Source organism: Aspergillus ibericus (genome assembly GCF_003184845.1).
Source record: "Aspergillus ibericus CBS 121593 unplaced genomic scaffold BO80scaffold_11, whole genome shotgun sequence".
Lineage (NCBI taxonomy): Eukaryota > Fungi > Ascomycota > Eurotiomycetes > Eurotiales > Aspergillaceae > Aspergillus > Aspergillus ibericus.
This window is the reverse complement of record NW_020292109.1, coordinates 411203-434817: the sequence shown is the minus strand read 5'-3', so window position 1 is coordinate 434817 and position 23615 is coordinate 411203. Positions and strand designations below refer to the sequence as shown.

The window sequence follows — 23615 nt, the reverse complement described above, 5'->3', positions numbered from 1 at the left end:
CGGAGTACTCCGTATGGATAGCAAGTATGATCATATGCTAGAGCAAGCAGAGTTGCAACTACAATAACGACAGTTCCATCGGAGTTAAGTTTCAAGGCCAGCAGACAGACCCCAGATTCCGATCCCATTCCACCACACGCGGGGTAATGTTGCATATCTGGTGTCTCGTGATCTGAGGTATGATCATATATATTGGTAGGATTTGGAACCGACCGTGGAATACCAGTATACGGATGGATTCATAAGGCTCGATGAGTAAGATGATGATCATCTGTCAGATGAATTTTATTTCGTCGATCATGCTTTCTACCACTACATAAACAGTACACCTGTTTAATAATCTGGGGTAGATACTTGAGACATCACGAATGATCGTATCGGGCTTAAGTTCTAGAAGAATTCATATCCCTGTCTCCTCGGTATTGTGGATGTGGTGGTATGAGCACTGCATTTGCGCGACCCGGTTCTGGCGGAGTATTCTATACCACTTCATTCCAGACTATATGATCGTATGGAGTGATTGATTAAGGAGCATGCTTGTGTTTGAGATGTCACTTAGCTGCTAGTCTATTATCTATAGATAGTTATACTATGATCCGTGCATTGATAAATATATACCCGCGGACTAATTTACCCCAAACACATCCTCCATATCCTATCATATCCACTATAGCATTGATATCAACTCAACTAGATACTAAGTAAGTAGCAACCTCATAACATCCATTTCCACATTTCCTGGTATTCAGTGATAAATACAGTGTATGCACCCGTCTCACACTGGCAACCGCCCAGCCGCCCGCCCGCCCAGCCGAGCCCAGTCCAGTCCAGTCCAGTCTAGTCCAGTCCAGTCCAGCACTCGCCCGGCATCCAGCCCAAGACTGCCGCCAAGCCACGCAGTCGGTATGATCCCTCGCATCGATTCCATCTCCTCTCAACATTTCCCAATTAACTGACGTAGCGAGCGTAGCATAATCCCCTCTTTCTTTGTCCCAACTAACTACATAGTACCTAGAACCACTAAATCAAGGAAATGGACCAAAAACCAGGCCCTGATTCTTAGCCCGTCAAAAACATGGAACGTTAAGCCACTTACGGAGTACTTCCTCCAGTCTTCAACCTACCGTCGGGAAGGAGGAGGTGGGGGAGACCTAGCCAGTGGCCACTGGTTCGTTCCTGAGAGGGAAGTGGAGACAGCCCCACAAGACGACGATCTTTGGCCCGAACGGGAGGATATCCGGTCGCGGGTGGATTCAGGAACAGGTCCGGTCCAGCATGAGTACTAGTGAGGAATCAGGCACACGGATGAGAATACGGAAAAAACAATGCCGGTTGCCCCCCTGTCCTGTTGCCTCGGAGGATAGATACACTGGCTAGTGGTGTGAAGGTTATCGTTTTTCTTCCGATCTTACCTCCGTACTCTAGGGTAGAATCAAGGTTTTTGGTCGGGTTTCTCCCGAGGTAGTTTAGTTTAGTTTTAGTTTTTTGTTGGGTGGGTGGGATGGGTGGATGGGATTAGCTGTCATGGAAAATTCTGTCTTCTTCTCCTCCTTGGAAAATAGGTTCTATCACTAATCCAGTAAGTAAGGTACAGAGCAAGGAATCGTGTGTCGTGTAACGCTCGCTCGCTCGCTGCGACCGTTGGGTGGATTGGATTGATTGGTTGTAACGTGACCTTGTCGAAGACGTCATAGAGTAGTACTCCGTACTAATAGTGTAGTCGGGTAGTAGTAGACGAAACCTGATCTTGTTGTGCTGATTCATAGCTGGTTATGCTGTTCTCGTCGGAATACGAGTCAGTTATAGCAGAGTTGGAGGGAATTACGAGTCGAGGGAGATGTAGTATTGTAGACAAAGAGAAGAGGAGGGGTAGGTAGTATACTCGGACGATTGAGTTCATGACGACATTCACCCGTACCATCATTACCATTATTACGGTTGGTTGAAAAATACCATAAGTACGGCATCAAGGTATGAAGATGGTATACACTCGGATCTCTACTTGCCGTGTCTAGTTCTACTACCCAGATCCAAGCGAGCGCTAAGGTTAGGTAGCGCACAAAATTAATAATCTTATTCTTTGTCTGGAATTAGATCTCACCCGCTAGGTACTAGGTAGGTATCAGATGGGGCTTACTTATCCTATCTCGGATCCTAGTCTCTTCTCTGGTGGGAAGTATCCACGGGGACTCGATCGGATATCAGGAACAGACCAGAATCTATCCATCCCGAATCTCGGCAGTATCTCATCCAAATAGGGGCACTGGGCCGTGCGAGCCTGGTATGTATGCCGTATGAGATCATCCAACTGTCAAGCACTCGAACCGAACCGAACGATCCAGCCTCGTAGCCTAGCCAGGTGGAGGCTCACCGTGCCCGTTGCTATTGCTATTAGTCATTAACTTCTGCTCTCTCTGGTTCTACCAGTTGGTAGGTATACCCGATGTTCTGGGTGAGACATCGGCCCGGTCAATCATCTACTTTCAGGTACGATCGGCTTCGGTGGCGCCGTGGTTTGGCCGTGAGACAGCACCGTGTGGCGATTGAACTTAGGGGGAGAGGGTTGTCTATTGGTAGGATGGTGTGGCTGAATGGGATGTTTCTACTAGAGTGGACTCATTATTGGGTGCTAGATGACGGTGGGGGTATGGTGCATGGGTGGGATGGCATGATCGGATGTCGGGAATAAAGCTGTACAATGGATAGAAGGCAAGGTCGATATGCAGATAACGCCATTCATGCTGCTACAATACAATAACTCCGGCGCCTGCTAGATACATCTCCTGTGACACATCTTCAGCTGCTAATGCATTCGCTGGTATGGCTAACACGTCTCAATCCAATTGTCCAAGTCCATGTTCTTGATCACCGTGGAAAAGTTGCCAGAGCCGGTAAAGGTGCATGCACTTTCTTTCTCGCTCGAGCTCACGGACAGATTATTGTTGGTGTCATCGCCCTTAGGGTATTCGATGTGGAAGACCGGCTTGTTCTTCTGCGTAAAGGCGGCATAGGTATCGCACTCCTCGTACTCGGCGCACTGCTCGTTGACACTCCACTGCATGTTGTTGATGACGGATGGGATAATGGCCCCCGCGTTCTTCAGTCCGATGGACATGTTGCGCGCGTGTGCCTCGTTGGCCATCCAGTTCATGTAATTGATCGAATCCGCCTGGGTCAGTCCCAGACCGTTGGAGTTGTCGTATCCATCAACATTGTCCGGGTCGATGCCATCACAGCTCTTATTCTTCGCCAGATCCAAACGCCCCAGCATGATGCTCCGGATACTCGGAGAACTGATGTTGATCCATTTCTCGCCCGGCCAGCCATCCAGGTTGCTTCCCAGATCGGCTTTCTTGAAATCGTCCTTGTCCGGGCGCCAGTTCTCGTAGCTACCGGCCGAGAAGTAGCAGATGACCTTGCGACCGGCATCCTGCAAGGCAGTAATGGTGGAGCGGTTGTTGTCGAACAGATCAATGTCGTAGACATCCACATCCACCGAGGTATCATTCAACGGATACAGCAGTTCGATCTGCCAGGTGGTCCCGGCGGTAGGATTCCACTTGGCCGACGTGTAGTTGCCTGAAGTCGGCGGTGTCGTCGTCTCTCCTCCCCCCTCTTCATCCTCTCCTCCTCCGCCGCCGCCCAAACCCACGCCCAGTCCCACGCCCAGCCCAATCGCCAGGGCGATAATCCCGGCCAAGATGCCCCCAAACATGATGAGCTTCTTCTTCATGGTCCATGCCCTCCAACCCCGTGGGGTGGGGCCCTTGAGGGCCGCCTCTTCGACGGGCTCCATGCGTAAACGAGCAGTTCACAAGGTGGGTGAATACGGGAAGAAATCGGAAACAAACTCGTGTGTGCGAGGCAGCAAGATCCGGGGCTACGGGGAATAAAAGGTGGAGTGCAGATGGCCCGGGGGGGGGAGTGAAGCGTCTAGACAGGGCGGTAATGGAGTTGCCTGATGAAGTTCAGAAAGCTTCACCTGTCACACGGCTCCGTTTCATATTGCATCAGATAGCCCGAGGTTGAATGGCTGAATTGGTTGAAGTTGAGAGGGAAAGAATAAGGATAGGTGGGAGTTGGACCCTGAGGCGGCGGACCCTGCAAATCCCGCCACTTTCCGTGCAACCTGAGAACAAAGAAAGAACTCGGGAGCCTAACGGCCAAGATTCGAATCAGCCCAGGATTGACTGTCCAAGAATAGAGTCCAAGGCAATCCGCCAAGTGCCGCGGCTCGACTGAGGAGAAAGATCGGCCACAAATTGGGAACCCGAGATTGAGATTTCTTCAGGACCGTCCACGGTTCGAGCAGCCGCTCCACCGACAACCACGGACTCTCGCCTCGAGGAGCTGAAACAATCCACCGCGCACGGTGATTACTGAGGGAGATGTCTGGTGTTTGCTTTATGGTGAGATGCTAATCCAGTGTAGCGAATAGCGATGATTCGTGGTGCTCCATCATCGACGAGGCAAATCCTAAGCGAGCGACTAGTAATAAAGTTTCCGAAATGTCCGCTTTGCCTGCAGAAACTTTCTTTACTCTCGCGACCTTCGTCGCCTTATTTTGTGCGTTGGCTGCTTGTCCTCCCATCGGGCCGGAACCTTGCCAATCATCCAGGATTCAGCAGGACACCACCCCCGAGATCTGTACCGTCATACCCCGTATCGTAATTTACACCAGTATGGAAATTTAATACCTCCCGTAATTTGCAGCCCCCGCCTGGGCCAGCATCGCTTATCCATCGTCAAAACATTAGTTCGTTTGATTCTCGGTACCTCCCATCCCTTGGAAGAAGACTAGAGCCGCAGTCCACCGCGAGCCAAGGGCCTGGACTGACTGGATGCTCCGATTCGAGCCCTCCACTGGCGGGAGTCCACCACCACGTTGTTGTCAGGCGGGATATCCCATCCCATCCATCCCCTTCTATATCGAATGAGATCACTTCGGACCTGCTCCGATGGATCTTATGACCATACTATTGATGTACTTCCCTCTCACCGATCGAACTGGGATCCTCCTCCAGTGGCCAAATTCACGCATCACCTCGGCCAAGCCCGTCACACCTGGCCAACACATCCCCTGGCCGTCGTCAAAGCTTGATGTGCAGGAATGTGTGAGTTGCCACGGCCGACCATTGCAGGACTGCTCTGCTTTGGGTAGTTACCACCGATGGGGGGTGATTTCGTGGTGGATTGGGCTGCGTGCTGCAGTCGTGTTGGCAATGGTGCCATCTATCCCTGTTGTGATGTCGTGGGTTCGATTTGGTAGGACAGGCATACGATGGATACTAGTATCTCTACGTGATTGATATATGTACGGAGTAGTGGTGATGATGATGATGATGATGTGAGGTGAGTCTGTGTAACGTCTTCACCGTACGGAGTTAAGAACTTCCATCCTACAGTAATGTACTCATCCTGTCAACTCGGGTAAGAACATTCCGCCGAATAAACCCTCCCCAACACAGACTGTACTCTGTAGATAGAGCTCTAAACGAGATGTCTCAGATACCGCCACCAGCATCAAGAGTAATCTCCACCAACCATGCGCAAAACTCAACGATACACTCCACACCCAGGAAGCAAACAAAGGATGGAATGATGGATGGAATGACCCGATTAAGTTCGGTGCGATCGAGACGGACTAGTTCGATTCTGCAAGGCCCTTTCTTTCGGACCCGCCAAGATCGGACCTATCGGGTTTTTTACCAAACCAACTAGATTCTACGGACCAATCCAGATGGGAGGGATTGATCTTACTTTACTTGCTTGCTTCGTTACTTGGGATTGGAGTATTACGTATTATTATATTTTTCCCACTGAATGGGTGGATGGAGATGGGATATATATTTCTAATCCATCTATTTTGGTTCAACCATGCTCAAGTGATGGAAACAATAAGTACTCTGGTGGATTCTGCAGGGGTCCATGTTTTTGGCACATCCAGATATAAATATCCGTGATTCTTGGCGCATCGCTTGGCACATCGCTTGGCGTGGAGGGTGATGATTGGGTGGGTTTCAGTGTTTGATTCGGATGATTGGATCGGGTATCACTAGGGAGGGACAGTACGAGGTTGTGGTGGTTTGTTTGTTATTTCCTAGGTTGTGGTGGTGTTTGGTCATGGTGAGGCGGTGGTGGCGGTGAATAGGGTTTGGGTGGATTGTAGGGAGATTACTCCTTAGGTATTTGGTTTTATGCTCTGTATGCTGTATGGAGGATGGGTTGGTTGGTTGGTTAGTTTTTGTTTGTTTATGGTGATCATGTGGATGGATAGGGGATGTGGAATGTGGGCTTGTTTGGATGGTGATGTTTATTGATCAGGTACTGTACTGGGTAGGTCACACGATCATCAGAAACATCTAATCTTCCCGACGATACTGTGTACGGAGTAGTCATATGCTATAACATGCGATTATATTTCCCACTAAATACTAACCAACAATCCGCTTTTCCCAAACAAATAAAAACAAGTAAATTACATCTACATCCTACAACGCAATCGGCGTCGACAGGGTAAAGCTCACCGGGGAGCCGGACAATTGCACCCACACCGTCAAGGGATCGTTGCCGATCTGCTCCGTCGTGAAGCCCTGCGTGCTGGTGGGCGCCACGGGGAAGGTCACCGGAATCGGCACGCTGCAGGTATTACCCGTGGCAGCGACAGTCACCCCCGTGATCTGGCGGTTGGAGAAGGTGTGGCGGAGCGAGTAGTTGCAGGCATCCCGGGTGTACCGGGCCAGGAAGGAGTCGGACATCTGGAGAGGGCTGTTAGTGGGGTTCCCGGGGGGAGGAAGAGGGGGATGGAATGTGGGGAGGAATGACATACGTCTTGGTGTTTGATGGTGACCAACGGCCAGTCCACCAGGCGGACAAACTCCTGCACTTGGGTTTCCACCCACGCTTGCATGATGGAGTAATTGCCCGACACGCCGTTGATGGTGATGGGCGCCGTGTCGGCATTACGCAGATTGGCCTGGTGGAACATGTACGGGTCGTGGTGCAGCCCCAGCAGATGGCGCATCACCTCGGCCTTCTCCGTCGCCAACAGCGTGTCAAAGTCGCCGCTGGCCCCCGAGGTGTCGATCCACTCCTGCACCGTGCAGTCCGGGGTGTCGCAGTTGTAGTAGATGCGGGTGGCGAACCGTGGGTTCACCTGCATGCCGTCGAAGCCGTCGGTGACGTTGTTGGTCCAGTAGGGCCACATGTCGTTCTCCTGGTTGAGGAGGGCCGAGCGCGTGTTGTCGCCCACGCAGTTGGTGATGCCGTTCTCCCACCAGGCGCGCAGGGCATCCCCGTTGTGCAGACCCGTGATGGCCGGGGGGATGATGCCGTTGGAGGTGAAGTACTTGGCGGAGGAGAGCTCGACCTGCTTCAACCAGGCCTGGTTGAAGGAGATCTCCTTGAAGACGTCCGAGTAGGTGGCATTGTCCTGCTCCTCGTGGGTGAAGGTGTGGGAGATGTGCCCGAACTTGTCCCGGTTGGCCGGGGTGGTCCACCAGACCCGGAGAGGGTCCAGCTCGGTGCAGGCCACGGTCCAGTTGTAGGTCGTCGGGCTGGCGGGCCACAGGTTGGTGCCGGTGCCCAGAGGCTTCTTCCACTCGAGGGGCGTGTCCGCGGGCGAGTTGTACTCGATGCCGCCGCCATTGCACTCGACGTAGCCCGAGTCGGTGGACGCGGCCGACTCGATGTTGCCGTTGCCGTTGTGGCCGACCTCGACAAAGTAGCTGCTGCCCGTGTTCATCTTGGCGTTGATCTCGGGCAGCCAGTTGGCAATGCCCTCGAGATCGGTGGTGGTGATGCGGAAGGTGGTGCCGCTGGGCTTGTAGATGTCCGTCTCCAGGAACATGTCATCGATCTGGGTGTTGAGGTTGACCCGGCGATATCCCGCATAGAGACCGCGGGTCAGCCAGGTGATCCATGCGTGCTGCAGGTAGGTGGAGGTGGCACTCCAGGCGGTGTCGAATGAGATGAAGAACGCCATTTGCTCGCGGCCATTGAAGTTGTTGATGACCGCCGCAGTGGTCTCACTGCCGGTGCCATTGGCCGCAAACCGAGCAATCTCCTTGGTGGTGGTGGTGTTGGTGATGGTGGCCGGATAGTGCCAGAGGCCAGACGTGCTGACCCCCGCCCCGGTGCGCAGGCCGGACGTGGGGAAGTCGCTGATGTCGGTGAAGGACATCAATTGCTCCACGCCCGTCGCACAGCATCCGTCGTCGGTGGCGTTGGCGCCGTAGTTCGGGCCCGGATAGACGTCGTACTGCACCATGCGCACCCCGTAGGCCAGCTGATAGGCCCACAGCTGGTTCCACTGATCCGTGGTCAGGGCACTCTGGTACCCCGTGGCGTTACCATAGTTGTAGCTGACTTCACTGGCCACAACGATACCACCAAAGTTGCCCCCCTCGCTGCTGTTCAGGGCGGGCAGGCTGGCACCCGTCTGGGGAACCACCAGGGTAGTGAACGGGATGCCATAGGCATTGAGACCGGACGAGGCCACACTGGCCGAGGCCGAGTCGCGCGCAATCACCAGAATGTTGGCGGCGATGGAGCCCGCAGTGACCGGGGTGACCGAGGTGACCGGGGTGGCCGACGGGGCCACCGACACCGCCAGGCTCGAAGTGAGAGACATGGTGTCGAGTGTGCTGCTAGACACACTGGACGAGGGCGCAACGAAAGTGCTCGTCGAGCCCACGGACGTAACCAAGGTGGACGGGGCAGTACTAGAAACCGAGGAAGTCGTCGTCAACGAGTGGACGGCTGAAGTAGTACCAGGAACGGTCGTTCCGGGGGCTTCAGCGGAGGTAGTGGACGAGGAAGACGCAGTAGAGATCGTGGGGTTCTGAGCCCAAACCCCTGGGGGCGTGGTGCAGGTTATAAAGCCCAGAAAACAGCTCACACTGAGGGCCAGGGAGCTCATTGCAATGTCGGCGGCTCAGGAACTGAGCACTTGCGAAAAAAAGAAACGAAGGACAAACAAGCGACGACGAATCAAAACGAATGACGAGGGACCTGCGTTGGACCCCTGGAAAACGCCGCCAGTGGTGAGAGAGAGAGCGAGAGAGGAAACGGGGGTGGGATGTCATATGCGCATGCAATCACATTATGTATGTCTATTTATCCTGGCCGGTGGCTCAGGGGATTCAAAACCCGTCGTGTCCACTGGCGACATCGGGCCCAAGGTTCCACGATGCGGCCAGTTTTGCGGATTCCATCTCCTCAACTGGGGGGGGGGGGTGTGTGCAGACCCGCTCGTCGATTGGAATCTTGGATGGGCGAGATCAGGGACACTGGCCGGTGGGTGTCAAGATTGTGACTAGTCCTCATTCCTGAGGCTCGGACGAGAGGGGGCGTGCCTGGTGGAAATTGGTCCCATCATCGGAGTCCTGCTTCATTGGTTTAGCACCGTTCGTCCACATCGTTAGGAGAAAGGGGAAAAAGTTAAACAAGCTAGTGATGGAGGCACAAACATCATAGCTTGGCCACACTTTTTGTGGCACGGAGCTTTCCAAGGGTCGCCAAGGGCCGTGGGTTGACTCTAGGGTCCAAATTTAGTGACTTGTCCGAGCATCGCGATAGAAGCCGAGGGATCGACTCAAACGAGTGCCGATGTGGGGGAATAATAATGATTGCAGAAAGTCAGAACCAACAACTAAGAAGTAGGGTTGTTACACGATGTTGTAAGACAAACCGCCCGTCCATGTCACCGTGGTCGTTTTTTGTAAAACGGTCCCGGGCGGGATACCGTATGGTTTGGATACACTACGACGGCGTGTATCCGTATGTTTACGACGCTTGCCCCTTTTAGGAACCTGCATGGTTTGCTCGTTCCTTCGGATCTCCACCGCCGCCGCCATCTTTTTTTTTTTTTTTTTTTTTTCTTGCCTTGCCTGGTTTCCTCGTACGCCTTCCATTCATCCACTCCGTCGCCGCTGCAATCCACTTGGGCCCAAGTAAGGAGCAGCAAACAGAAAAACAAACCTCTAAGCCAATAGGAGGGGTCTAGTCCCAGCGGGTGGGCAGCACAATGACCATGCATCGAATCCCCTCCCGTCACCAGCACCACTGCTGTATTCCCTCCACCCTGGCCTGGCGCTGCTGCCATGGATGGAACCGTCTCATTCCCCAGTCTTCTGATTTGGTCATCGTTCCGACTCCTGGCGTGAGCAGGTGAAAAACTCAATGGAAGGTTATTCACCAAACTCCAAATGGCGGAATCCATTGCCACCGTCATGGCATCGCATGGATGTCTTACGACACCGGACTCTGTACACTGGACACACATAGACATTAGACACAACAGACAGACACACGAATGGTATCCCCGCTGCAGTCATGGTCAAACAGTCCTAAACCCTTAGCGCCCAGCTAGCTACAAGCTGAGACGTCGCTATTTTTGTCGGCTTCGAGGCCGGGGCAATTGCGCTGGCCGCCACCGGCCATTCCAGTGCAGCAGACCTGTGGTTCCGATCTAATGCGACCCAAACAATTCAATCCCCCAATTAGCGGCAAAAAGAAAGAGGAGACAGCAGCTTAACTGACATCCTGCAGCGGGCTGACCTCCTTTCACGCAAATCAGAGAGGCGCAACTACAGAGGCTGGCAGTTGGCGGCTCGATCATTCCTCCTGCTTCCATCCCAACCGGTTGTATATCTGAACCTTCTTTCTTTCTTTCTTTTATTTTTTCCCGTCCGTCGCCCGTCATTTCCACCTTCTTTTCTCTTGTTGATCCCCCATCCCACCATCGTTCGCTACTTTCCGCTTCCTGGTCCAATGGCCTAGGAACTTCTCCTCCCTCCCGATGATCACGACGAGCATCTAATTGTAGTCTCCCTTTTGCTCGAGCCATTCGTTCTCCTACATGTCCTTCGTTGTTGTTTGTTTACTTTAATCGCTAATCGGGATGGCGAAAATCCTCGACGTCTCCCCCGTTGGGTGGAGGTATATGAGAGAGTACTGGTGGCAGTTTGTATGTGACCGGCACTGGTTGACCCCAAGTCATGCCTTGCATTAACATCTCCTAGGTATTGATTGCGATCTTGCTGGCAAGTGTAGTCTGTGGATGCTGCTATATCGCCTACTCGGGCACGCGACGAGCCATCCGATGGTATAAGGTGAGCTTTCCTGTGCTCCCAACTCTGGTTGAAACTCTTGGCTGATCTTGGTCCAGTCGAGACCCCGCGTGGAGACCATTCCTGTCAGTGTCCTGCAACGCCTGGACAAGCTGGCAAACCAGAACTTGGCCTTGGCCGCCCATCGCACGAAGCAGAAACCCTCGTCGGTGGGGGTTTACCTAGGCACGTTGAGTACCCCCTCGGATGCCATTCACCGTCGGCTTCTCGACAGCTACGACCTCTTGATCGTGGACCCTTCCCAGTCGGGAGTGGTTCAAGCCATCTCCCATGCCGACGGAAAGCAGTTTATGGGCCGAGTTGATCTCGCCCTGGTCCCCGCTCAAGACTCCACGCTGGCTGCCATTGAAAAGATCGACAGCTTCCTGGCTGGCAGCTTCCACGGCGCTGCCTTCTCTGGTATCTTGCTGGCGAACTGGGAGGACAAGTTTACGCCCACGCTTCTGGTGAAGCTGGCCGAGGCCATTCATGGACTGGGTCTCGCCGTGTATTTGGAAACCGCACCGCCCACGTTTCTCGCGGATGGCACAGTGTTGCAGAGTCCTGCCATCTCCGGCCTGGTCATCCGAAATGCGAGCATTCTCCCCGACGGTCAGAAGCGCGACTATTTCCAGCTGAACGACTTGCGCCCCACGATCAAGGCCTTTGTGTCGGAAGCGTGCATGCGAGAATTCTCGGTCATTGCCTGGGAGACCGTCGATGATGAAGCTTATCTGTCGAACGCCGTGATTCAGCGCTCCATGGGGTGGTGCAATTTCTACAGTGCCATTCCGTGGATTGGCCGCCAGTCCGCCCTCGACAACGCCGCCCTCAACGTCAAAACGCCCGAGCCTCTGTCCTCGTTCGGATGGCTGAAGGATGCCGAAATCATGAAGGTCCACGATCGCTGGCGCACCAATCTACACACCGCCCGCGATTCCGACCCGAAGGATTCCTGGGATGCCCTGCGGCCCTACTTCCCATCGCTGCAGAAGGTACTTGCTTCGTCGGAGTACCCGTCCAGGACCAGCCGCACGCTGACCACCACCCTGCGTGAACCCCCGGAATGGGTCGCCCAAGTCAAGTCACAAGGAAGTCCGCTGTCGATTTCCATGGCCGGTGCCGAGTACAAGGAGCTGGGTTGTTTCCCTCTTGGCTCCGAGGCAACCCCGGCCGCGTTCGCAGAGATTGTTCAATCCCAGCTGCGACTGAAGTCGCTCAGTTTGCTGCATCCTGTTCCCTCGTCCAAGCTCCAGAATATCAGCCTGCTGCTCCGCCAATTTCACGACAACCTCGCTCTGTCTAGCTGGGTCCCCTCCGAACACTTGGCCGCCTCGATCAAGGAGCTGTCGACGATGGCGTCCAACGACATGTTGCGCGTATACCTGGGGTTGGATTCCGGACTTCGCAAGAGTACCGACGTTCGCTTCTGGGCCGTGTATCAGATGGATACGGATGGACTCGATGTTTTCGCCTCGAAGAATGCGCAAGGTCTGATCGGTACCGTCCTCCACACCTTCCTGTCCGCGAAAGGCTACCCCCGTCACGTTTGTTTTGAGGCGGAAACCGCGTTGGCGAGATGGTCCAAGGATTTCAACGAGGATATCGGGCTGTCTCGCCGAGTTGTGCAGGATATTGATGTCCTGAGTCCCGAGGAACGGCTCCTGCTGTTGCAGCACCTGTCCTTGACCGATGCCAAGAGCGAGGTGTCGGAAACCATCTGTGCGTATATCCGACGACAGCTGGTCGATGCACCGACGCTGGCTCAACTCAAGGAGCTCAACACGGTTTCCTATCTCGAGGGATCGACGTCCCCCGAACAGCTGGTGGAGACGCGGATCAATTGGTACAAGGAACAAGGTTGTCAATATCCGTCCGCTGCCGCTTGTCTGGCGCTGTTCAACGAGACCGAAGCCGTCTTCGTCACGGTCCTGCGCGACCGGAAAGAGGAGGATCTGGCGCGGATTTCCAGCGGCCTGTGCGAGCTCGTGCAAGACGGACCCATCGATACCTACACGGACATGATGCTGCTGTCGCTGTTCTGCGCGGCGCGCAAAGGGGCTCTCGACGAGATCTATGCCGAGGTCACCGACCGGAATCCGCTGTTCAACAGCCAGTCCGACCAAGCCGCTGCGTTTGCGGAATCGTTTGCCCTCGGTTCCCGGTGCGAGGCGTATTTCGACATCCTGCCCAGCGCCTTTGGCAAGCTCCTGTCGGATCGGTTCCGGAAAAGCTACACGGATGAGCAGCTGCCCAACTGGATCAACGGAGCGCCCGACATGGCCACCTCCTATGCTGGCGCGCAAATCGACTGTGATCCCACGCACAAGGTCAAGCCCATGCGTGGATACCAGCGGTTCACCTTCCTCAGTGTGTTCGCGTTCCCCGCGCTGATTGATATCATCCTGCTTACGATCATCGGTCGTGGACTCTACCTCTCGGCCTTTATGACGTATGACGAGCAGCAGAGTGCGACGATTGCCCTCATGATCTCGCTCCTCCTGTCCGGAGCGATTGGCACGTGGATCGCCTGCGGTGGCCCTTACTATCTCATTTCCATGGCCTTCGCGGCCGCCAACATGTTTGTCCTGATCCGACTGATTGCGGGGATTGCCTTCACCGTCGCGGGTGGACTCATCGGCTTTGTCTGCATCTCGGCCGTGGATGGTCCGCGCAGTGGAATTATCTTCTACCTCTACCTGATTGCCCTGACCATTTACTTCTCGGCCTTTGCCTCCCTGGCGAGTTTCAGCTATCCGGGCTCGACCTTCTTGTCCGGACGCAAGATCATCTTCGCCTGTGTCCCGATCCTGTTCATCTCCCCGATCGTCACCACCTTCACCGGCCATGACTCGGCGATCTACCTGGCCGTCATCTACGTCTTCATCATTTGCCTCCTGCTTGGCCTCCGATCCGTTGCCTCCAAATGGGTCACCTGGTACCAGAGTATCCGGCGAACGGATGACACGGAGATCCGCAAGTGGTACGTCGCGACGTACGGCAACAATGACGAGAAGGTATTCGGCAACTTGAGCGACCCGGCGGTCCTGAAGTTATCCCGAGAGGCGCTGCTGAAGGATGTCCTGGCGGAGACGCAACGCTGGTTCTTCAGCAAGCCCACCACGGACAAGTTGGTGCTGGAGCTCGCCAAGGATTGGGAGGCCACCAACTTCCTCCTGGATTGGTACTGCCGATATGCCGATGTCCCGCGGCCCATCCCCTTCAGCTCCTCGTGGAACATCCAAACCAAGGTCGGACTGGACGTGCTGCGGAACTCTCAGAAGGGTATCCGACTGCACAATGCATTCATCCAGTGGCGACAGTCGAGCCGAGAAATTGGATGTGGCGTGCTGTACTTTATCCTCGCCCTGCTGGATAAGTGGGTGGAGCTGCTCACCGGTGGTCATCTCGTCGGCCTGTCGGCGTCGGTCACCAGTTCGCAGCGAATGGCGGTGGGCTTTGCCCTGGCATATTACCTGATCGGCGCGGTCCTCATCGACACCAAGGCCCAGGAACTCCACGATCTCATCGGCAAGCAAACCTCGGTGGCCGTCCACAAGGCCAAGGATATCCGCTTGGTCCAGAAGCGGGACGTGAGATACAAGCGCAAGGTCTACTGGCGCACCTTCTTCAAGTTCCTCATGTGGCACGTCTGGAGTCTGGCCCTGTCGACCGCGCTCCTGTGGACCTTCCAGAACACGATGGAGGCCATGATCATCTACTGTTCTTATATTGTGGCGTACACGGGCCTCCTGTGGTACCAGTACACGAAGATCTTCTCCGGTCCTCACGCCTTCAAGACCCTCCTGATCGGGTGTCTCGTGGGCTTGCCGGTTGGCATCGCCCTCAAGGTCCGTCTGCCGCACTTCTTGTATTCGGAAGTCATCGGTCTCGGGTCAGCCACCTGGACCGTCGCCATCCTCACGGTCTTCTCCGCCAAAATCGGCATGCCGAAGAAGGTGGCTTCTCCGGTGGAGCTGGGGAAAGTGTTTCATGCGTACACGGCGCCCTGGGCCGATCCCGAATGGTCTCAGCAGGAGTTGCAAACCTTCTACGAGAAGATCTCGCTGGTTCCGTCTGACGCGCGCTTGAGCTTAACTCCGCAAGCCCATCCCGGTGTGGAAGTCAAGGAGATCCTGCTGGCACGCCGAAGGGAGCCCCGGATCGAAGAAGCCTTCCCCAAATCCGAAGAGCTCGTGAGCCTCGCCTTGGGCGCCTGGGGCCAAGGAGAAATTTCCTTGGAGCTGGTTCCCATCGGCTCTCTTGGTCCCGGTGTTCATGCGCTCAGCTGCAGTACCACCGGTCAGCTCCACATCGCCATCTGCGTGGGTCGCGGACTGGATCAACGGATCGACGTTAGTGCGAACTGCCAAGTCATCGCCGAGACTTTGCTCCACGCCGTTGCGGAGTCCATGCTCCGGATGCCGCACGAGTATGCCGTTCTGGCGGAGTCGCTTGTCACGGCCGGCGTGACTGAAACCATGGCGCGACAACTCCGTGCAGAGTCCAATACGGCCGGTGTCATCCGCTGGGCCAAGACGGAACTCCTGCAGCAACTGTGCCTCGGCTTCGAGTGTGATGCCCACTGGGAGAAACTGCCCAAGGATATCCGAACCGCCTTGATCAACCGTTGCCTGGGCCAGCCATGCGAGCTCTCGGGCGCTAGCCGGACATGGCTCGAGGGACGTCTGTGCCAGTTTGACACCGATGCTCTAGACGTGCATGTGGCCCGCAGCAATCTGGGGGCTGCCAGTGCTGTCAGCATCCTGGATTATGCGCACTACGGCACTGGCGAAGCGGCCGTCTATCAAGACCCTGAGACACCGGAGCACATCCCATACGTCCCCAGGAAGCTTCCTGCCATCATGCAGGTCCTCGTGAAGCCCTGGAACTCCTTGTACTATGCATTCGCTTCGATCATCAAGTTCATTGTGGTCGCCCTAGTCGCGGACCCCGAGTTCCAACGCGAATTCAATCATGTCATCCGCCAACACCATACGATCATCCGAGTACCAGCCACCCTGGCCCTGAGCTTGCTCTGGTCTTACTCCCGGATCATGCAGAATCTAGGGCTCTCCTTCTTTTTGTTCCATGGTCGTGATAATGTGAAGCAGCTCTGGAATGAGACCAAGGGAATGACCATCAGCATCAAGAAGAGCCGGTTCATCATCCAGAGTCTGGACGGCACATTCACTGCCTTCAAACACGACGAAGCTGATGGGGGCTTCAAGGTCTATTATTATTCCGGACAGCACAAAGCAGAGCCCGAAGGCACCAAGAGTCTTAGCTACGTCTGCGTGTACTCCAAGGACGTGCTGCTTTTGGTCCGCCAGGAATTCAAGGCTGGAAAGCTCCTCAATGAGTACCATTACGACTACCGCGCCCCGTCTAAGAAGACCTTCGGCCTGACCAAGTCCACGCAAGCGAAGATCCCCCTGGGCCGCCGTTGTGTGCGTGGAGACAACCACCTGCAGAGCGTGCAGTACAACCGGAAGGGACTCATCGAAGCCGGATCTTTCGTGAAGGATGGGAACCTGATTCGCTTCAAGTACCACTACCGCAAGAACCCCCGCTTTGGAGACGAATTGCTTCGGGCCGAGTTTGCGCTCTCGCACATCACCTGTACCGTTTCGTGGTGCGCGCCTCCTCTCCGCCATCCCGAGAAGGTCGACCGGTGGATCCCTCATTCCAAGGTCACGGAAGCGACGTTTGTGCAGGGTGCCGATGTCTACGAGGCCCGTTGGCTCTATGACCACAAGTTCCATCCCACCATCTTCACCACTCTGAACGGACAAAAGGTCCAGACGCCGCCCATGATCGAACACGACTACCTCGCCGTGCTCGCCAAGCCCAAGTACACCAGTTTTGTGCATGACAATCCTCTCTTGTATTGCGACAGTCTCAGCTCCAGTGTGTTCACCCGGTTCTTTGGACTCACCAAGAAGCGCTTCCCGGTGTCGACTTCGCGCGCTCGTTCCTTGATTTGGAAGGCGTGGAAGGAGCGTGTGGACTTTGATGGTGTCATTGTCCGCTGGATGGATGAACGACTGTTGCGGAGAGACAAGACCCTCGCCCCTTACTGGCGTAGCCGGGATCGCGGTGATCTCGCTTCGGCCAAGAAGTACCTGGATATCCGCGCCGACACTGTCACTGCCAGTGCGGATTTGGATGATAACATTTCGAGCTGGACTCCGCTTGCCGTCAAGATCAGTGATCTGTTCAACTTCGGACCGGGTGGTGATGCGGTCGTCAACACCAGATCCAAGGACTTTGGCGCCGATACGGAAAAGTCTCTGCATGTCATGGCGGCTGATAACGGTACCTGGCCCAACGAAGGAGGCGGTGTTTCGGCATGCCGACGTGATATGATCAATTCCCTGCGGACCATCAAGTGGCATATGATTTGCGAGTCGGCCAACGACTTTGGTATTCCCAAGCATCAGACCGAGCAGAACATCCTGTCGTTGAAGGTGGTTCCCCTCTGGGGTCTCGACTTCCTGACGCCCACGCACGGTCTGTTCACCAACAAGCTGGACTCGGAAGTCGAGAACGTCACCTCCGCCAGTGAGATGGACATCAAGATGAACTTTATCCCGATCCTCACGGCCTTGGTCAAGGGTGCCCGTGCGGTCCATCTCTCCAAGGCTGATATCCAGCAGGCCACTCGAGCGTTGGTGAACCTCAACACTTACTTCCAGGACTCCCGGCACTGGACCCAAGTCTGGGACAGCGAGATCGTCAAGGAGAGCTGGCGTGACCTTTGGCTCAGTCAGGAAATGTCCAATGCGGTCCCCTCCTCCGAGTGGTTCCGCACTGAGCTGCCCACGTTGGCGTCTCTGGACATTGCCCTGGAACTCTGGTATCGCTATCTGTTCATCTTCTCCATCCCGATCCCGGAGAAGATCCCCAACGTGTTCCAGGCCTCTCACCACAGTGTCAGTGCGTCTTACGGCGTCGTCTGCAAGATGAAGAGAAACTGCACCCTCCAGATTTGGGACCATGCGATCAGTTGGCGTGAAACGAACCTCTGCCTGTCTTCCGCACTCTGCAAGCTTTCTCCCTTCGTCCGCAATGCTCTGCTCGGATTGATGCGAGTCACCTCTGTCCTGACTCTGCATCATGCCGATATCATTCTGCCATGTGCTGATTTCTTCAACCCAGGCTGGGAAGTGGAGATTGGCACCTGCCAAGGCACCATTGAGCACCGCAACGTTTTCCGTCGCAAGGTCGACCCTGTCGTCAACGGCATCACTGATATGCAAAAGTTTGCCCCGGTCAAGGAGATCAAGTCCGAGCGCCCTACCGTCACCATGTTGTCCCATGTGTGGTATGCCAAGGACATCAAGATTGCGCTTCTTGCCGCCGACATCATCATCAACCAGTGGAAGTTCGATGATTACCACCTGGATATTTATGGAGCCATTGACAAGGCACCCACATACTCTACGGAATGTCAGGAAATCATTGCATCCAAGGGTCTCCGTGGCAAAGTTACTCTCCGCGGTACTGCAGACCCCATGAAGGTGCTGGAGAATACCTGGTTGTTCCTCAACTCGTCTCTGTCCGAAGGTCTCCCGTTGGCCCTTGGAGAGGCTGCTCTCACCGGTGCCCCCGTGGTCTGCACCGACGTCGGAGCATCCCTCCGCGTCCTGAGCGACCCCGACGATTTCTCTCGCTTCAGTGCCGTCGTTGCCCCCAACGATGCTCTGGCTCTCGCACGGGCACAAATCACCATGCTCGGTCTCCTCGGAGAATGGAGCAAGTACGCCGAAGATACCGAGGCGCCGCCCGTGCTCACCTCCTCTCCGACCCCTGAGGACGTCGCCAAGATCACCCGTCGCATGTACGAGAAGAGCGAGCACCGTCGCAAACTGGGCATGATGACCCGCAACATCGTCCAGAAGTCTTTCAGTGGTGACCGATACCTCCGCGAGCACGAGCAAATGCTCTGGATTGGCAAATCGGCCAAGACCATGGCCAACCGCCCGAACGGTGCCCTCAACGAGCCTATGGACGTCGCTACCGCCCTGCAGCAGACCCTGACCATCGACGAAGAAGTCATCACCATCCCCCGCAGCGCGGTCAACTCCTGGCGCTCGTCCGCTGGATCCGGCCTGTCGACGCTGTACAGCTCCGTGTCCAACTTCCCCATGCTGAACGCCCACCAGCGGCCCTCCTCCATCCGGTCCAGCGTCAGCAACGCCTCCACCGACGCCAGTTCCTTCATGCCGCTCCCCAGCAGCGCTTCCCTGCCCGTCTTCGCCCCCCGCCAAACCCTCTCCTTCTCCGGCCTGCCGGGCAGCAAATCCCCCACCGGCCATCTCTCCCCCTCGGGCCGCCTCTCGCCCGTCCTGAGCCGTACAGGCCGTCACTCGCGCACGCACTCGCTCTCCACCGCCGGTCGAGAGCAGCTGCGCGGCCTCCAACGCGAGGACCTCCACCAGTACCGCAACTCGGACGTCAGCATGATGATGCGCGAGGAATTCCTCCAATCGAGCATTTTCCGGGGCATTGAAGGGGCCGGCAATGTTGTGTGATTGCCCCCCCTTCCCTTTAAAAAAATTATACCCATGTTGTTTTTTGTTCTTGTTATATGCTTTTTTTCTGGTGATGGTCATCTTCACTTTTGGGTGGGGGATGGCATCACTAATATTCCATTGTACATACACTCCGTGTGCTGTTCTTTGCATGCATTCGGGCTTTATCAAGGCTTGGATGTCTGTTTATATTCCCGTCCGTTGTATAGATAATTGGCTTGTTTAGCTTGGTTCATCGTCATTCCTAGAATTTTTTTTTTCCTTTTGTGTTGAATAGAGATAATAAGGATTACAGGATGGTGTTGTGAAAGTTGATTATTTCATGCATTGAACTATTTCCTAGACCAATATCGCCTGCTGTATGGATGCTACTACGTACCATTGGTCGAAAGACTTGGCCTTCTCATCGTCAACTGCAGGGAGGGTTTTTGGTGCAGTGATTTGATAAATTGTACTCGTAAACACCTGTACCAATACCAAGTACCCGATCAGGAAATATAAATATGAAGCCCGAAACCTCGATTCAATGCAAGATAAGTAAACTATGCGGAACACTGATACTAGAGATATAATCTGATATGATATAAGGCCAACGCTCAACTTAATTGGAAAGAAGAGGCAGAGGTAAAGAACGCTTCACCCTTTCCCACATGGAATCATCCGGAACTGGGTTCGCGATGCGATGCCATTCATCGTTGAAGGCGTTGACGAGCCAGCTCGACAGGCCTGAGCATTCCCAAATGATTAGTTAGGTATTGATTCGTCGAATTTTGCTTGCTTGCTTGCAGAGGAGATGATCGTTTGAGAGGAAAAGGGGGGGGGATGAACGTACGCTCATAGACCATCCTATGGGCATTATGGAAGTTAATGCTGTGATCTGAGTCCGGGTAGAAGTGCAGATCGTAGTTCTGCACATTGGCGAGATCGAGCTTGTCAACCAGTTCGAGGGTGTTTTGCACATGGACGTTGTCGTCCGAGGCACCGTGGATGACGAGGAAGCGGACGGATTCGCTGAGCGCGGCCATGTCGCTGATGGAAGTGTTGTCGTAGCCGTTGGGGTTGTGTTTCGGGGTGTGCATGTAGCGTTCGGTGTAGATTGAGTCTGTTGGAGGGGTGTTAATTGAGGGGATGTGCGTGGAGGGAATGGGATGGATTACCGTAGTGTCGCCAGTCGGTGACCGGCGCGACGGCCATGCCGTATTGGAAGGTCTTTCCGGCATCTTGTTCCAGGGTCTTCAGAGTCATGAATCCGCCGTAGCTCCAGCCCCAAATTGCCATTCTAGATTCGTCCACGTAGGACTTTGCGCCCCAGAGCCGGGCGGTCGTGATCTGGTCGTAGGCTTCGTAGTAGCCCAGGTTGCCGCGGACGATGCAGCGTGTTTTCCGCCCGGAGAAACCGGTGCCTCGCCCGTCGACGGTCACTACGATGTAGCCCAGGGTTGAGGCGACGTAGGATTGAAAGTCGATGTTGAATTTGCGGTCCACGGTTTGGGACCGAGGCCCGTTGTAGAGGTAGAACAGGACGGGGTACTTCTTGGCTGGGTTGAAGTGTGGCGGGCGACGCTCGACGACTTGGAGGGTGAAGCCGTCAATGGTCACATTTTGGTAGATCTTGGTGGGAACGGCGTAGGTCTCCACCATCTGAGAGAGACCGGCGTTGTCTTCGATGGTTTCTTCGAACTTGAGTCCGTCGGTTTCGGTGCTGACGATGGCTTGCCAGGGGACTGATGGGCCCCGGTAGCTGAGCAAGGCGTAGCCAGTTCCGTGTGAGAAAGACACATCAAAGTAGCCTGGCTTGGAGGTGTCTGTCAGTGGCTTCAAGTTGGATCCGTCCAGCTGGACCTGGTACAAATGGCGCTCAGTAGGTCCTTCCTTCGTTGCGATGAAGTAGACAACGCCTTTGTGCAGGTCCACGGCAGTTGGGGCATCCACCACCTCCCACTCACCCTTGGTGAGAAGGACAGGTTCAGGATTGTCCAGGGGTGTGAAGTAGCCCAGGTGCTCATAGCCCTCGTGGATCACCGTGTCAAGGTATCCATCGTGAGGTCGTCCACTGCTGGCATCTGCGGGGATGAACCACGTGTACTGCGAAGGCTCTACCCAGCCACCATCGATGCTCGCAACATTCTCAACGCGTACGAGCTTGCTGGTCTTGGCTTTGGTGTCGAACAAGAACACCTTCAAGATATCACTTTCCCTGTTGGTCACTCGCACAAGGACCTTTCCTTCGGTTCCCCACACGATCTCGATAACAATCCGATCGTCGTCCTCGAAATCGTCGGGTGCTTCGATTGAAAAGACCTCTTGTTTCTCAACGTCATAGAACTGCAAGTTAACCACGGGGTTGGGAGCGCCAGCCTTGGGGTACTTAATCTCCCTGACCTCGGGGTAATCCTCGAGTCCCGGAGGAGGTTGTTTTCCGGAGGGCCTTGATAGATAGTACTGCACGGGGAATTCAGGGACGGCCGTCTCGTTGGTACGCAGGAAGGCCACGTATTTCCCGTCGCCAGACCACCAGGTTACACTATTGCCCGAGAAGACCTCTTCCTCGTATACCCAATCAGGAACACCGTAGAAAAGATCCGCACCGCCGTCCTTCGTGATGGGCTCAACCTTCTCTGAGGACAGTTTGCGCAGGTACAGGTTGTTATTTCTCACAAACGCAACCATGTCAGAGGTTGGTGACCAGACTGCAAGCTGCACGCGTCCATCAGGGTCACTGGGATCAAGCGGCTGCGCTGTTTGAGTAGCCACATCGAAGATCCAATATTTCCCCGTGAAGGAATGCCTCCAGTTTTTTTCTCGCTCCGATAAGATCAGCACCTTGTTCAGGTCTGGACTGGGCCATGTCGATGCCGGAAAAATTGTACGTCCATCCACCTGCACAATCGCCTTCTCCATCAGCACCTTACTGGCCTGACTGTTGACATCGTTCTTACGACTGCGAATGTCGTCAACCCGCAGATAGCCCTTCCCGTCACCTTCCCCTTGCTCCACTAAAAGCCCGTCTTCGCCATTGGGGCCCGCGATCCAGGAAACAGCATGTGAGCGAGGAAGCCACTGTCCCGTGAGGACCTGTTCGAGCGTGACCGGCTTTCCGGAGCTTGGACTTCCAGAGATTGTATCTGCCTCGTGAGACTGTAGTGCTTCTGAGACCGTCTGCTGGTTTGAGCGCGCTTGGGTCACGAATAGCGCTAACCCCCACAGCCAACCTGCCACGCAAAGTATAATCAGACCCCAGATCAGTCGAGACGTGCGGCTCCCGGAGGTAGCTGCCTTCTTGGACGAAGGAAGAAACGGCTCGTCCGCCCCTGGTTCGCCCTCCTCCACATCCCGGTATCTATTGTCGTCCGACAATCCGCCGGCTGCTGGTGTGTTTGGGGTGTATTTGGTTTCCTCCGGGTAGCTATCCACGGAGAGGCTGGAATCGGAGGATGTCGCAGACGCGGTAGATGAGGGCCGTGGGCGGCTCATGGGAAGGGACTCCGAGTCCTCATTGGTGTCAAATTTCCCCATGATGGGAGATGATCATGCAGGAGGCGCGACCAACTGGTGTGTCTGTGTCACATACGATCACGAAGGAGAGGTGGAAGGGAGTCAACCGCGGTGATAAGAGCCGAGGGATCGTTATCGTCGGCAGCGACGGAGCTTCGAATCGGTGTTGGCGGTGATGGAGAGGAGTGCGAAAGGGTACGAAGTCGTTCGGTGCACCCGCCTGTGCCCTCAGAAGACAGCGGTAGTCATGGACTCGAGGATCGAGTCTGAAGGGGAATCCTCAGAATTGAGTTCCGACACGGAGGCCGGCGAGGGTTGAGGAGGTGAAACGGGAGGCGCAGCAGATCTCCCGGCGGGCCTTGGCGGCCCCAGGCATCAATCCCTTATTCACGCCGGGCTCCTTATTGACGGCCCTTTCCGGATGGACTCTCCACAGCCCTACATAGGATGCAATACACAATCACATTGTGTG

General features: G+C 55.1%; 4 protein-coding genes across 4 annotated transcripts; 1 reads left to right on the top strand and 3 right to left on the bottom strand.

Moving 5' to 3' along the window:
- Positions 1-2756: 2756 nt before the first annotated feature.
- BO80DRAFT_22676 (endo alpha-1,4 polygalactosaminidase) lies at positions 2757-3912 on the bottom strand. Its single transcript, XM_025714432.1, has one exon. The coding sequence runs from the start codon at positions 3794-3796 to the stop codon at positions 2825-2827; it is 972 nt and encodes a 323-aa protein (XP_025577299.1). The 5' UTR covers positions 3797-3912; the 3' UTR covers positions 2757-2824.
- A 2579-nt stretch (positions 3913-6491) lies between these two features.
- On the bottom strand, positions 6492-8632 carry agd3 (putative extracellular serine-rich protein; the record flags this gene model as incomplete). The annotated part of the gene is made up of 2 exons (XM_025715575.1): positions 6492-6758; positions 6830-8632. 2 exons carry the CDS (start codon positions 8630-8632, stop codon positions 6492-6494), a joined length of 2070 nt encoding a protein of 689 aa, XP_025577298.1.
- Positions 8633-10903: 2271 nt separating this feature from the next.
- On the top strand, positions 10904-19648 carry gtb3 (glycosyltransferase family 4 protein; the record flags this gene model as incomplete). Its single annotated transcript, XM_025715559.1, has 3 exons — positions 10904-10969; positions 11025-11114; positions 11171-19648. 3 exons carry the CDS (start codon positions 10904-10906, stop codon positions 19646-19648), a joined length of 8634 nt encoding a protein of 2877 aa, XP_025577297.1.
- A 363-nt stretch (positions 19649-20011) lies between these two features.
- On the bottom strand, positions 20012-23441 carry dapB (dipeptidyl aminopeptidase dapB). The gene is made up of 3 exons (XM_025722575.1): positions 20806-23441; positions 20481-20750; positions 20012-20374 (listed from the first exon to the last, which is right to left on the bottom strand). Exons 1-3 carry the CDS (start codon positions 23162-23164, stop codon positions 20250-20252), a joined length of 2754 nt encoding a protein of 917 aa, XP_025577296.1. The 5' UTR covers positions 23165-23441; the 3' UTR covers positions 20012-20249.
- Positions 23442-23615: the final 174 nt, after the last annotated feature.